Here is a 15,333-nt window from a genome sequence, read left to right on the forward strand (position 1 = left end):
ATGTATTAGTTTGGCGCATGTGTTAGTTTGGCACATGTGTTTGTTTGGCGGATGTGTTAGTTTGGCAGATGTGTTAGTTTGGCGGATGTGTTTGTTTGGTGGATGTGTTTGTTTGGCGCATGTGTTTGTTTGGCGCATGTGTTTGTTTGGCGGATGTGTTTGTTTGGCGGATGTATAAGTTTGGCGCATGTGTTAGTTTGGCGCATGTGTTAGTTTGGCGCATGTTAGTTTGGCAGATGTGTTAGTTTGGGGCATGTGTTTGTTTGGCGGATGTGTTAGTTTGGCGCATGTGTTTGTTTGGCGCATGTGTTTGTTTGGCGGATGTGTTAGTTTGGCGGATGTGTTAGTTTGGCGCATGTGTTTGTTTGGGGGATGTGTTAGTTTGGCGGATGTGTTAGTTGGGCGCATGTTTTTGTTTGGCGCATGTGTTTGTTTGGCGCATGTGTTTGTTTGGCGCATGTGTTTGTTTGGCGGATGTGTTAGTTTGGCAGATGTGTTAGTTTGGCGCATGTGTTCGTTTGGCGCATGTGTTAGTTTGGCGGATGTGTTTGTTTGGCGCATGTGTTTGTTTGGCGGATGTGTTAGTTTGGCGGATGTGTTTGTTTGGCGCATGTGTTTGTTTGGCGGATGTGTTTGTTTCGCCGATGTGTTAGTTTGCCGGCTGTGTTAGTTTGGCGGATGTGTTAGTTTGGCGGATGCGTTAGTTTGGCGCATGTGTTAGTTTGGCCGATGTGTTAGTTTGGCGGATGTGTTAGTTTGGCGGATGTGTTAGTTTGGCGGATGTGTTAGTTTGGCGCATGTGTTAGTTTGGCGCATGTGTTTGTTTGGCGGATGTGTTTGTTTGGCGGATGTGTTAGTTTGGCGCATGTGTTGGTTTGGCGGATGTGTTAGTTTGGCGGATGTGTTTGTTTGGCGGATGTGTTTGTTTGGTGGATGCGTTTGTTTGGTGGATGTGTTTGATGTGTTTGTTTGGTGGATGTGTTTGTTTCACCAGATAAATCATAATACTTCTCACAAATGCAGCATACACCTTTCCCTTCAGCTTCAACAACACTCCCCTCCGAGTCAGCACGCCACTCAGTTCCCGAAACTGCTTCCATGCACATCTCACTCAAGCAACCGTTGCCGAGTCTGATCCACGTTCTCCATTCAGCACGTCTCCAAGGTAGCAAAATGTTTTCACACCTTCCAGCTTCACTCGGTCTCCAAGATCCAACTCAAAATTTCCTCCATCTGCAGCTCCCTCTGTGCACACCTCACACTTGAATGTAGCTTCCACACTGCTTAATGACCCTCTCAGACCACTATATTTTTGATGAACCCACTCAGCGCACATTGTACATTGAATGGAGTTCACTACGACACCCTTCCTGCACACAGCACATGGCATCCAACCACTTTCAAGCTCAACCATATCATCCTCTACCATAATCAGCCTCTCTTTTAATGCCTCCCTCACTGTCAACTCTTTCAACCTCCACACTTTCATTCTCGGGTGGTACTTCACCCGCCGAGCTCTCCTCGCACCTTTCACCCTTATGTCGCAGACAACCAAGTGGTGCTGTGAAACAGCCTCCTTCCCCGGGATCACCTTTGTGTCCCGGAGGTTCCCCCTATCTCGCCTATGCACCATCAGGTAGTCATCGGTTGTCGTCGACCCACCTGATGTGTATGTAACAAGCTTATTATCCCCTTTCTGGAACTGAGTATTACAAATCAACAAATCAGCTCCATCAGCAAACTCCAAAATCCTTTCACCTTCTCCATTTTTCACACCATATCCGTAACCCCCATGAACTCCCTCAAAACCGTCCATACTCCTTCCCACATGTCCATTTAGGTCTCCACCTTCCACAACAACTTCCTTATCTTTCACGTTTTCCATCAGCTTCTCCATTGCACACCAGAACTAGTCCTTCTCTTCATCGCTCCGACCGACCTGCGGAGCATATCCCGAGATGACGTTCACCAAGAGCTTTCCAATCATCATTTTTACCATCATAAACCTTTCACTCACTCTAGTCACACTCACCACACTGTCCACAAACTCCTCAGAAAACAGGACACCAAAACCATGCACGCCATGCATGCCTTCTGGTCACCCTTGCCACACAAACTTATATTTCTGTCACTGCCTACCCTTCACCATTCTCACACCACTTCCCTTCCATCTTTCTCCTGCACACAACATATGCCCACTCTTCTTCTGACCAATACTTCCACCATTTCTCCTGATCTCCCTGTCATTGTCCCTACATTCCATGTCCCAAACCTCAGAAACCGATCTCCACGTCGGGCATCAGACGTTTCTTCGTCATAAATGGAGTGATTTCCACCCTTGCTTATATTGGGTTCCCCACTTTGACTTTTGACGAGAGGGGGTGAAGACCCCCACGGGGTACTTCGGGCTGTACCCTGCCCATATGTAATTGTAATTGTCATGGTTCCCTTTTTGAGGCAATGTTTTATGGCCGGATGCCCTTCCTGACGCCAACCATTTTAGTCGCCTTTTACGACACGCAGGGATACGGTTTACCTATTCTAAACCGGGGTACACACCGGGGATAAATGAAATAAATATTGATAACAATAATAACTGAAGAGTTCATAGAACACAATACCAATACACTGGAGAACACAATACACTGGAGAGTTTATAGTGTCGTGGAACAATTTGTGTACATAAACCAAGTCATGTCCACTCATTGAATACTTGTAAAATTTAATAACACTGAGAAAAATACTCATTCTGTAACAACAGCAATACATAGTATAACCAACTCACTCAGCACAAAAACACCGGGCCGACACGAGTATTCGCCTCTTATCGCACCTTTTTGGCTTATTTTATATCAATTAGGACAAAGGGAGAATATTTGATTGGGTCCTCACAGTGGGAGGGGGCAGGAAGGGGGAGATCGGGGGACGAGGGATTCTGATAAAGGATTGGGGAGGAGTAGATCGGGGTTCGAGGAGTTTCTGATAAAGCCATTATCTTCTCAGTGGTTCACTTGAACCAAAAGATAATTGTCTTTGTACAACAAAGCTTTCACAATGTTATCCTCAATTAGTATTTGCACAGGACTGCAAAGGAGAGATATGTATGTGTTTCCATCACAAAAACAATACTCGAGTCAACCAGAGTGAGTTATTCTGTTAAATATACCTTTAAATGTAATATATATATATATATATATATATATATATATATATATATATATATATATATATATATATATATATATATATATAATTTGTTCTAGATCTCGGGCCCGTCGACGTACAGAGGGCGGTTAAACCCTTTTCCCCCTTGGGCCTTCGAGTCCACGAGGCCGTGACCCACTTTATACTCGTGGGGCGGATTGCAGAGCAATTCCAGCCGCCACCCTCATCGCGAGCATGCGGAAGGGTATTGGGTCGAATCCCCATGTACCTTCGGTACCCACGCCACCACGAGAACGGGGACTGGACCTCGCACAAGCCACGCTAATCGGATACGCCGAGCGGTTTGCGTGTCACGTGACTTGTGCCTATTGAACCCGATTTGAGTGGTTTTATTCGTGCGATGCTAGGCCAATGGTGTGAAATGACGGGCACGATCAAATGGAAGGAAGAACACAGGTTTATTTACAATTTTGCAGGGTGAAGAGACACAGAGCAGATACTTAGTCAATCTTACTTAATCCCCGGACAAGGACCCACTCACTCACGCAGGGAAAAGGAGAAAGGACAAGTTCATGCTCCAAACGTGCCTTGGCACCGGTCGCTCCTGGACAGCTCACCGGGCGTGGCCCTCGGATGTTCGCGACACGTGTGCTGGGAGCGCAGGCAGGGAGATTGTGCGTCTGTGGCCCCGGGATGGATCGTCTTCACAAGCGCGATTAACAGCTGCAGCAGAGCGCAGGGCACAGGGAGAGTTCGTTCACAGAGAGGGCTATAACAAGCAACCGACTGACTTCCCTCATGACTCGTCGGTTCGTGACTCTCACAGCTCTCTCACTGGGTCACTGGGGCACTGTCTCTCTCGGTCACTCACAACGCTCTCTGGGGCACTCTGCACTGACTCTGTGACTAGGGTACTCTCACAACACTCTCACAAAAGCTCTCCCTGGGTGACTGGCTCGTTCTCCGACTCTCACTGGGGCGCTCTCTCCCACTCTCCCTGGGTGACTGACGCGGGGGCTCGGGGCAGGGTTTTATATCGCCCCTCCCCAGTCTTACCTGAATGTTCCAAGCCCCTCCTCTGGCTGCTGTTGTTAGCCACTCCCCTGCAGCTGCGATTGGCTGCTCGCCGCCTACCGGCCACTCCCCCCTGCAGCTCCTCCCTTTGGCCTTCCAGATTTGTTCCAGGCCTAGCACGTGGCATTCTAGCCCAATTGAGGCCTACACTCACTGGCCTGCTCAACGCAAACTAACACAGGGAAGGAGACTATGCTTACATTTAATAAGAAATAACTGAACTAAAGTGAGGCTACATGTTGTGGTGCAACTACCTACGAGGGGGGGTCATCCTTTATTCGCAAAACCGCAACAATATATATATATATATATATACACATCCTTAATAATATAATTAATCCTTTTCTACAAGATTTTATAAACCTTAGCATAGTATTGTTAAGATTCATCACAGAACTGAACGATTTCTACCTCATTAACAATACATCAGAGGTTATTGTCATTATAATGCATTTTTATCAATTAAGAGGACAAGGGACAGGTTTCAATTGGAATTCTTGCGATGACTCGCTTACCTGTAGAAGTTTTATACTTCCACAATAGAATACAATAAACAGTGATTTTCAATTTTAATAAAATAATGATTTCAACAATCGTTAAAAAAATCCGAAAGTTTAGTGCTCTGCAGTCCTGAACCAGAAGCAGTCCTGAACACCATCCTTATACACCACCCCATTGAACCTCGATTTAAATTGAAGTCGTGCAAAACGGGAGGTTCTTTGAAGTATGTATTATGAAGGCGATTTGTGTACTACAATGTTCAAGTATATAATTAAATTTAAATAAAATAAAGATTGTAAAAGCCGTATAAAATAATAAATAAATAAATTCTGGACAAGCCTTGAGGTGTGTTGAGTTCCAACTTGTTAGCGCTTGCGAAGCCAGCCGTTCCTTATCAACGGTTTTGAATAGAGTGCTTGAGCCACTTGGCGAGCGCTCTGCAAGAAACCAGGTAACTGAACATGTCAAGTCGTTGTCGGCGGCTTTTTCACTTTCCATCCTGTAAAATACTTTCTCATACAGAGGAGGACTAGAGATTTCATTAGTGCCCCCCAAATTACTACCCCGATTATCACAGCCAGTGCGGTCAATAACCACTTCACTATGGTGCCCGTCCATCCCTGGAACCAGTCAGTGAGCCAGCTAAATGTATAAGAATTTTCACGCGCGATCCGATCGATCGTCAGGGCGTGGCTAGTTTCCCTTAGTCTCACTATTGCGGCTGACACTCCTTCAGATGGATCGGGTATGTAAGTGCAACATTTTCCCTCTATAATTCCGCATACCCCTCCTTTCTCTGCCAGGAGCATGTCCAAAGCCACCCGATTCTGCATCACCATTGTACGCATGTGAATTACCGTGTCCAATAGTATGTCATGAGCCGTAGCGGTGTCGTTTGCCACCTTTTCTAGGGTCAAAGCCAATTTGTCTATTCGGAAACTATCCATGACTGTGCCCGCTCCTGGGAAGAAGAAACCAAACACCTTTTCCCATAGACTCCCGTGTAGTTTAGTGGTTCCATCTTCGTTCATGACTGACCTCTTATAACGCCTGTCCAAGGACTTTGGGTCTAGCTCATCCAGTATCTCAACGTCAGGAAGAACTGAACCCAGATAACATGTGCCCCCCCAATTATTTGGTAAATAGGGGTAAGCCTTGTCGCCGCATATAAACATTGTCCCATGGGGTGGGACCAGGTGGGTGGATAAGCACTGGAGTCCCTTTACCACCCCATTAATCCTACTAACCCCCCTAGAGAATGTTATAGCCGTTGTGGATACAAAATACAGGCGCAGATTGGCGAGACGTCTGCCACATGGGGAAGGCTGTATTGCCCGCGCGGGTGTGGGACCAGGCCAAAGTACACGCACGCTGGCCAAATGTAGCACCGCCCCCGGCCCAAACCGCGGCCCAGACCCTCGCCGATTGGGAGGCCCTGGTCGACTTATTGTTGGCCGGGGTACATACCGCACTGATGCCAGCCGCGGGGCCAGATTGGAATAAAATATACGGCCTAAAACAGAAGCATGGCGAGGCAGCCCTCGATTGGAAAGAGAGGGTAGAACGAGCAGTGTTAAGGTGGGGAGGACTGGGCCAGGTGCGGGCACAAGATCTCCCTCACGCTGTAGTGAACAACTTTTTTGTAGAAGGAATGAGACCGACAGTTAAGAAGCGCATTCAAACGGCTATGATAGGATGGAGAAACACCCCAACCGACCAACTAGTCGAAGCGGCCGAACAATGTGGCGAGGGCGACGAGAAGAAGGCCGATGTTAAGGACGACATGTTGCAAATGCTCGTCCAGGAGAAACGGGACCGACTCAACCAAAATAAGAAGGGAAATCAAGGCCAAGGACGGGCCCAGAATCGGGACACCAGGTTAGAGCCCAACGAAGAGTGGGGGCGCGACGACGAAAACGAAAATGACGCTGATGACAACGACAATGGACGAGTCGACATGCGGACACAAGGGCCCCCTCCCCAAAATTGGAACCCACAAGGGCCCCCTCCCCAAAATTGGAACCCACAAGGGCCCCCTCCCCAAAATTGGAACCCACAAGGGCCCCCTCCCCAAAACTGGAACATGCAGGGGCCCCCTCCACCGCCGCAGAGCTGGGCCATGCAACCACCCCCTCCACAGACCTGGGCAGTACAAACGCCCCCTCCCCAGAACGGGTATCCACAGGGACCCCCTCCCCAAATCGATGGGCCTCCCCCAAGTTATTGGACCCCAAGCGGAGCAAACGGGAATGGGCCGCCACAATGGGGACAGCGGAACCAACAGCCTGCGAGGCGTCCGACGCAACAGGGTCAGCGCAACAGTAACAGGCATCCCGCATCCACCGCTCCACAAGGGGCGTGCTTCCGTTGCGGACGGATGGGACATTGGAAACGTGATTGCCGGGGGCCCCGCCAGGGATACCCGCCACAGAGAAATCAAGTAGCCTATTGACGGGACGCCGGCGGGCCGCCCGTAGAATGCCCCCTCTTGACTATGACACCAACCGAGGAGCCGACCTGGACACTAGACGTGGATGGGCAACCGGTAGATTTTCTCGTAGATACGGGCGCGACTCACAGTACTATTAACGAAGGGCAGCTACCATCTTTGCGCCCCACTGATAGAGATGTTCAGATAGTGGGAGTTTCAGGCTTGCCCCAAGCGCTTCCCATTTCAGAAGAGGTAAGAGTGGTGTGCGGCCCATTAGAGGCTAGACACGCTTTCTTGATGACTACCACCGCCCCGACTAACTTGTTGGGACGGGATTTACTTTGCCGTTTAGGCTGCCAAATTTCATGTACGGAGCAGGGAGTTTTTGTAGACGTCGCGGAATCCAAACGCGATCTGTTAATGACGGCATTGTCTCGGCCCGGCCCCACCGCATACTGGTGGAGCCTGGAAAAGGGGGCTTTGGCCTCTTGGGCACACGTCCTAGACACAGTATGCTCCCAGAGTGACGGGTTGCGAGATTGGCTGCACGTACACCAAATTACAACAGACATAAAGGATAACCCTCCCCATTGCACGGCCTACTACGATGCTAGGGGCGATGACGACGAGTACCGAGGAAAGATAAAGGGGTCAATAGGTAAGAATTCGGACCTAATATTGTCAAATATATGGGTTGGACGGGAGGGAATAGGCGTCGAGGTAACCCTAACCGCGGAACAGCGGGCGTTGTCTCAGTACCCCGCAGGGGTGGACGCCCATGTTACCCTCACCACCGCCAAAGGATGGCCGGCGGAAAGTATAGGATGGATGATGGGGCGTTTGCGAGAAATTCCGTGCAGCGCCATTTATGAAGTGGACCACTGGACAGTGACGATGCTCGACAATGACGAAGGGTATTTGATCACCCTTGAGGAGCAGAGTATAGAAGGAAAATTTGAAGAGACAGACCTGCCCCCAAAGGGCAACCACGTTGTACGAACGGTGTCTCAGGGCCCGGGCGAGTCCGATGACCTCTTGGAGGAGGTTCCGGCCGATTTGTGGTCCCAACACGACAACGATGTCGGGCGAATTCGCGATGCCAAGCCTCTGGTAATACCGGTCCAACCAGGAATGTCCCTCCCAAACGTGAGACAATATAAATTGCGGCACGAGGCCGATGCGGGCATAGAGCCAGTGATTCAATCTTTGGTGAAACAGAAAATAATTGTAGAAACTAACAGCCAATGCAACACACCAATTTTGCCCGTAAAGAAACCAATGCAGGATAAATGGAGGTTCGTGCAGGATTTGAGGGAAGTGAATAAGGTCATACAAGGCATACACCCAGTGGTACCGAACGCGGAAGGCCTTATGACATCTATTCCACCGGACGCAACACATTTTACCGTCATTGACTTATGCTCGGCCTTTTTCTCCGTACCCATCGCACCCGAGTCACAATACTTGTTCGCCTTCACCTTTAGGGGGCGCCAGTTCACCTGGACGGTGTTACCCCAAGGGTTCTCCGACAGCCCCACCCTGTTCTCCCGAGCGTTGCACCGCGATTTGGCAGACGTGGAACTAAAAGGGGGTTCGGTGTTGTTGCAATACATTGACGACTTGACAAACACACCTCGGCAAAACTGAAGGTTCTTGGAAGTATTATGAAGGGAATTTGTGTTATACAATTCAAATACATTATTCAATTTAAATAAAGGCTTAAAGAGGTATAAGGGCGTATAAAAAAAAACATTAAGGTTTTACCACCATTTTACCCAGAGTCTATTACATCACTCTATCTAACATGTTACATTAGTTATTCATGCCTGTTGTTTGTATCCTTTATAACATCCTCAAAACAGAAAGTTTCCTGTTTGGAATGATTTTCCATTTTGTTTGAGTGGATGGGAGGCACACATAGTAAAAATATTATCTCACTCATGAATTATAAGCCATTGTAGTTGAAACGACAGACTTGTCTTCTCATTCATGTTCTGATTTGTGTTCAAAATATAATATTCAATTTAAACACGTTGTTCCTCGATCACAAACTAACAAGACGAACGGATGGACAGACATGAACCAATTGCTTAACCCCACCTTTCGCTTCGCATGCACGGGGTAACGAACGAAGGATGGTTAAAACTACTTAAGGTCAGTTACCAATGGGAAGCATATGACGTCACATTTAGCTAGTACAACGTCCTAACTGTTTCTTGTTCATTGTACCAGCACAGCATGTCGTAGAGTGAGGCTGTGCAGCATATCGAATGTTCTGGCAAAAGTCTTGCTTCACACACAGGGGACTTAGATGCAGGAGGCCATTTGGCCCATCAAGCCGCATAGTCCAGATTCACACCAAAGTTACCCTGCACCGAATGCACTTATAATAGTTCAGCCAATGAGGTCACTTTCTCCTGTATGACATCATAACGTAATGGATTGACCAGTATTTTGTGCTTTCTTCACTGGCAGAATGCTACCATTGCATCGGTGAAGATTTTCAGGGAAAGATCTCAATCACCGAGTCAGGAAAAATCTGCCAGAGCTGGGACGCGCAATTTCCCCACCAGCACAAGTTTAGGCCTGAAAGGTATTTATCTCTTAAACCTCCTTAACCCCTATACTAACAGAACGTTTTTTTCATTGTCAATGCTCACGATGACATTTATACTGATAAATTCCCTTCTGAGAGAACGCTGGTCTTTCTTCATTCCTTCACCACCAAATGGTGATATCAAGCGAGACAAATGACCAGAACTTGACCAAAGCAGAATTTTACGAACTAGCGAGCACCCCTGCTCACCAGGCGGGAATACATGTGTCGGCCCACCGAACAGGGATGGCCGCTTAGTGTCTGGGGAGCCAGACTTAAGTCAGCCAGCTTAGTGTCTGCGTGATTTGCCGCACCATAATAATATTGTCGATAACAATAGACATGGATAACGATGCTGGGATAAAAGGTCACACACAATTGGTCAGTGCCGTGACCATTGGACAGTGAATAAGGTTGCTGGGAAAACTGTCACACCCAATTGGTCAGTGCTGCGACCAATCGACAAGTGAAAGGAAAAACGGGCACACCCAATTGGTCAATACCAGGACCAATCGACAATTGAATATTGCTGACATAACTACAGCCGTCATCGTCATCATTTGACATAGGCGTAAGCTCGTGGTCACCTCCTCAAATTATACATCACCGGAACCACTACCGTCGCTTTCGACATAACCCGTCTTTCCAGCGCTGTTGCTTTAAGTTCAGATATTGCACCCTGACCAGTCTCGGATGTTGTCAACCCAACGCTACAGCCACACAACCTCTATGTATTATCGTAGATTCAACTTGCTTTGTTCCTTCCAACCAATTAATTATAGCTCTATTTGTCACACCAGCTTCCCAAGCATCCACCTGGATGAGAATTTTTGCCGCAACCCAGATGGTGAAGCCCGTCCATGGTGTTACACAATGGACCCTGGGAAGAGAGCCGAGTTCTGCGATGTGTCCCACTGCTGTGAGTCTGCTCAGGAGGTTTTTCCAGGACCTTGTCACTACAACCGATACTCAACTTTTTGCAGTTTGGGAAACATTTAGACCGTATGTTTAGCTTGATGTGTAACCATAATAGCCATTGTATGTAAACGCAATACACTGACTTTAAGGACATGTGGTGGTCTCTGTAAACAGCTACCCCTTCACCAACGACAGACCCTGACAGTGTAACGTATGATTGTGTGAGAGGAATTGGGTCTACTTACCGTGGGAGCATGTCCAAGACCATGTCAGGATGGAGCTGCCAACGCTGGGATCAACAGACCCCACAAAAACACATACGCACGCCAGACAGCTATAGCTGCAAGTATTAACTTCACAACAAAATATTGCTGCATGTTGTGGTCTCGCTTTGTTTATACCGGAAAGTACTGGCCAAGTATAGCTTTTTAAAACTTATTGTTCATTAGGATGACTTTTGTGTGCTGCTTTTCCTTAAACTTGGGAAATTGTATACATTAGACTCAACAAAGTAGGACGTATGACAATATTCATGAACACGAGATGTGTCTTCAGTTTTATTTTTGGAAGTCGCTTATGAATCCCTGTGCATGTCACTTCTCCAGAGGTCTATCTGAAAACTTTTGCCGAAACCCTGATGGAGCAAAGACCATATGGTGTTACACAACAAACCCTGACATACGTTGGGAACATTGCAATGTACCCTCTTGCCTCAGTTTTGCCAGCCAACCACTTCTTGTGCCTGGGCAGGATGCTGACCAATTTCTGGGTTAGTAAGTGTGCCTTAAGTAATTACCTGATTTATTAGAACTTTCAATGTTCACTCAGGAATGTAATATCTGTGTTAAAAATAACAATATAATGATCTTCTTTTACAGGAAGGCTCCCTATCAACAGCGATGTAATCAGTATGTGTGAGGTCCATCAGATGGGCGTTAAGCCAGACGACCCATCTACCAACACTGGTTGTTGGTGGACGTTAATGATCATGCAGAGCCTTTTTTGAAGATAGTCAGTTGTCATTGATGGCCTAAACAAATTACAAATTCCAGCCAAAAATACCAGGTAGCAAGTGGCCTGGTCCTCGGTATATCCCTTGAATAGCCTGGTGTTGGCTTAGCGGTTCGGGGCTGGCTTGGGATCCTAGAATCCTGAGTTTGAATCCTGGTCGATCATTGAATTAACGCCAGGGGGGTTGACTCAGCCTTTCATCCTTCCGGGGTCGGCAAATTGAGTACCAGCTTGCTGGGATAAATGAGTCATTCAGGTATCCTGCGTCGGAGTGGCAACCTGTCCAGGATTGTGTCCAATCGCCAAGGAAACTGCTTCGGTAGCCCTATGCATCGTCACGGTGCAAAAGGGAATGGTCATCATCATCATCATTACATCCCTTAAAACCAGGTTACACTGCTTACTGCCAATAGTGGACAACAAATGGAAACACTAGGGTACACGGCCATACAACATATATGAAATGTATGGGGCCGCCACACATACATGACTGACACGTGAAATATGCAAGTCTCCTTCCTGGCAGTCCTCTCATCTCGTGTGTATATATATGCGGCCTGCAGCTCGACTATGATATTAAGAACCAGCATGGCCGCAAGAAGAGACCTCAGTGACTTCAAATGGGGTGGAATTGTTGGTGCATGTTTGGGAGGCGCTTCAGTGACAAAGGCTGCGGAAATTGCTAACGTGTCACGATGAACTGTTTCGAAGGTGATACAGTGGACAGAAGGGATAAAGAAAGACAAATCTGGGATAAATCCCAAATCTGGGATAAAGAAAGACAAACATCATCATCGAAGGACAACAGTGGACAGAAGTCCATACTCGACAAGCGGAATGCACGACAGGAGAGCGATGGTGGATAAACTGTAAGATTTCGGTGTCGCGGTAAGTGATGTCTGGTGAAGTGGTATCGAAAACGCGGTTTGAGAGTTCAATGTGGGTCGTGAGCATCCCATATCATCGAAAACAGTCAGAAGAGAGCTTCACAGGGCAGATACCACAACTTGGTTGCTCATAACATCTGGCAATGCCGGCTTGCGGGTCCAGTGGTGCAAGGAATATAGGCAATAACATTATGAGCAGTCGAGGAACATGATATGGTCTCATGGGTTGTCCTTCACAATATTTTCGCCGAATGGACATGTTCATACGTGGCGAGGGCCCAAGGAGCCCTGAGTGCCTGGTTTCAACAGTAAAAATGTTCTGGCAGTTCAATAATAGTGTGGGCATGTTTTCCTGTCATGGGCTGGTTTCAGACCCTTCAGAAGGCAGGGTTGTTGCAGCGTGCAGCATTACCATCCTGAGCGATGACCATTACCATCTCATGATGTACCATTTCTTCCCTGCTGGGAGGGGTGATTTTTAGGTGACAGTGCTCCAGTCCACTGGGCACGTGTTGGCACTGGGTGGTTTGATGAGCAGGAGGAAGAAGTTACCCATCTTCCATGGCCTCGCAGTCACCGGACCTCAATCCCACAGAGAATTTGTTGGATCATCTGGAGAGGTGCCTGAGACAGCGGTTTCTGCCTCCATCAAAACGACTCAAATTGGAGGACATCCTTATTGATGAATGGTGCCATATTCCTGCAGAACAGTTCCAGACCCTTGTTGTCTTGGTGATGGTTCATATGCAGCCAGTGGCTGCTGGTTGCATAATTTTCTGGGGACACAGCTGTGTTGCGGATGCAGTCCTCCTATTACCAGTAAGCTGGTACTCATTTTGCCGACCTCAGAAGGATGACAGGCTGGGTCAACCCCCCCTGGCGTTAATTCAATGATCCACCCGGATTCGAAGTCAAGATCCTAGGATCCCAAGCCAGCACCCGAACCGTCAAGCTAACACCAGGCTTAATTCAATGGAATAACATAGGCTTAAACTCAGGACCCTAAGATCTCAAGCCAGTCACCTTAACCGTTATGCCAACACCAGGCTTCCTTGTTGACTGAATGTCACATCATATCCATGCCGTCCTAGATGCATGTGGTTGGCCAACACCCTACTAAGTTACATTCTGTTGGTGTTTCCATTTTTTGTCCACTACCTATATCTCAGAGTATGGTTGTTATGGAAGCAGCTTCTCTACTATAAAAATTCACGTCCCCAAGTTTTTTTTAATGCCGTTCGTATGTGAAAAGCTGTCTTCGGCTACAAAGGGCAACCATGATAAACTGTCGAACTTGTTTACAACTCTAAAGCCTTGTTCTGGCAGATTGAGTTTGATTTGAAATGCTAACTTCACTCACCTTGATACCAGATGCAAGATGAAATCCATAGCTAAATCTAATTTCCTATCCTATCAGATGCACTGTGGCCGACAAAGTCACTTCCCAATCTTCAAACTGATAATGAATCGGAGACAACCCAGCAACCATTTGTACTGGGTCATTGTGGCCAGCCAGATGTGCGCCCACATCGCTGTGTTGAGCGCATTGTGGGCGGCTGTGAGAGCAAGCTTCATTCATGGCCCTGGCAAGCAAGCTTGCAAGTTCGACTCACGGCATTCAGCAGGTCAGTGGTATTTTATGATCTGGACTGTTCATGTCCTCTGGGTCTAGTTCTCAGAGCTCAAACAATTCTGTTATTTTTGAGGAAGGACAGAAGAAATGGAAACTAGAGCTTCCAGGGAAGCAGAACTCAACTGAACTGACTGGCGGCCATTTTGTGACGGATCGGGTTGGAATGCAATAGCAACCTACCTTGTGTGGTAAGGGTTAAACATTCTAAGTTTGATAAAATCTGTTAATATTTGTGGACGCTAGAGTGTTAACGTCGTTTTCATGACCAAAAACAAAATGGTCGCCTACGTCCGCCATTTTTCAACGGATCGGGCTGAAATGTAATACCAACCTGGTCCTTGGGGTAGGGATGCTGCATGTCAAGTTTGATCAGAATCGGTTGCTATTTGTGGACGCTGGAGTGTTAACGTCGAAAAGTTAACGGACGCCAGACGACAGACGACGACAGACGACGGACGCCGGAGGGTTCAGTATGTGATGAACTCAACTGGACGGTAGTCCAGTTGAGTTAATAACAAACATGCACAAATTTCCTTTATCTGCTTAAAATACATGGTTGAACACGACCATGGCACCAAAGTTTTCTGAGTTTACATCAGGCAGAAAACTACCTCATGTGATTTGGATTTTTTTTCCTGGGAGTTCAAGTTCTTGCAGCTCCTTCAACTCCACCCCAAAGTTATTGTTGTTGCCAGCACCTTGATTGCTACCAGTAATGGAGCAATAGTGGAAAGTTTCACTTCATTTTAGATATTCCTTTATTTCTTGATCTGGAAATACCATTTCTTCAGATATTTCTATATTTCGGGTCATTAACTAGCTTTGGTGGTGTAATGGTTCGAGCGGCTGCTCTGAGGCTGGGAGGTCGGTGGTTCAAACCCTGGCCGAGTCATACTAAAGACTTAAAAAATGGTACGTGCTGCTTCCTTGCTTGATGCTCAGTATTTTAAAAGGATAGAGAACGGAAAAACAACCATAAGTTGGCAATAACAGCACAGGCTTTGATAGGCCATTGGTCTCCTTCTGCGACAAAGTTCCTTGTAAGGGAACTGCTATAATGTGTCCATTTTGTCACTTCCTCTATCGAGAGCTGATATTGTCAGACTTTAATCAGTTG

General features: G+C 47.2%; 1 protein-coding gene across 1 annotated transcript in view; it reads left to right on the forward strand.

The window, feature by feature from the left end:
- LOC137437857 (plasminogen) overlaps window positions 1-15,333 on the forward strand; it is an 82,837-nt gene that overhangs the window by 56,790 nt on the left and 10,714 nt on the right. The window contains exons 10-14 of the mRNA XM_068132533.2: window positions 9,647-9,764; window positions 10,568-10,686; window positions 10,860-11,031; window positions 11,291-11,454; window positions 14,001-14,208. Coding sequence (XP_067988634.2) covers window positions 9,647-9,764; window positions 10,568-10,686; window positions 10,860-11,031; window positions 11,291-11,454; window positions 14,001-14,208 — 781 coding nt within the window. The remainder of the gene's footprint in view (window positions 1-9,646; window positions 9,765-10,567; window positions 10,687-10,859; window positions 11,032-11,290; window positions 11,455-14,000; window positions 14,209-15,333) is intronic.

Source organism: Myxine glutinosa, chromosome 12, assembly GCF_964187855.1.
Source record: "Myxine glutinosa chromosome 12, kmMyxGlut1.1, whole genome shotgun sequence".
NCBI lineage: Eukaryota > Metazoa > Chordata > Myxini > Myxiniformes > Myxinidae > Myxine > Myxine glutinosa.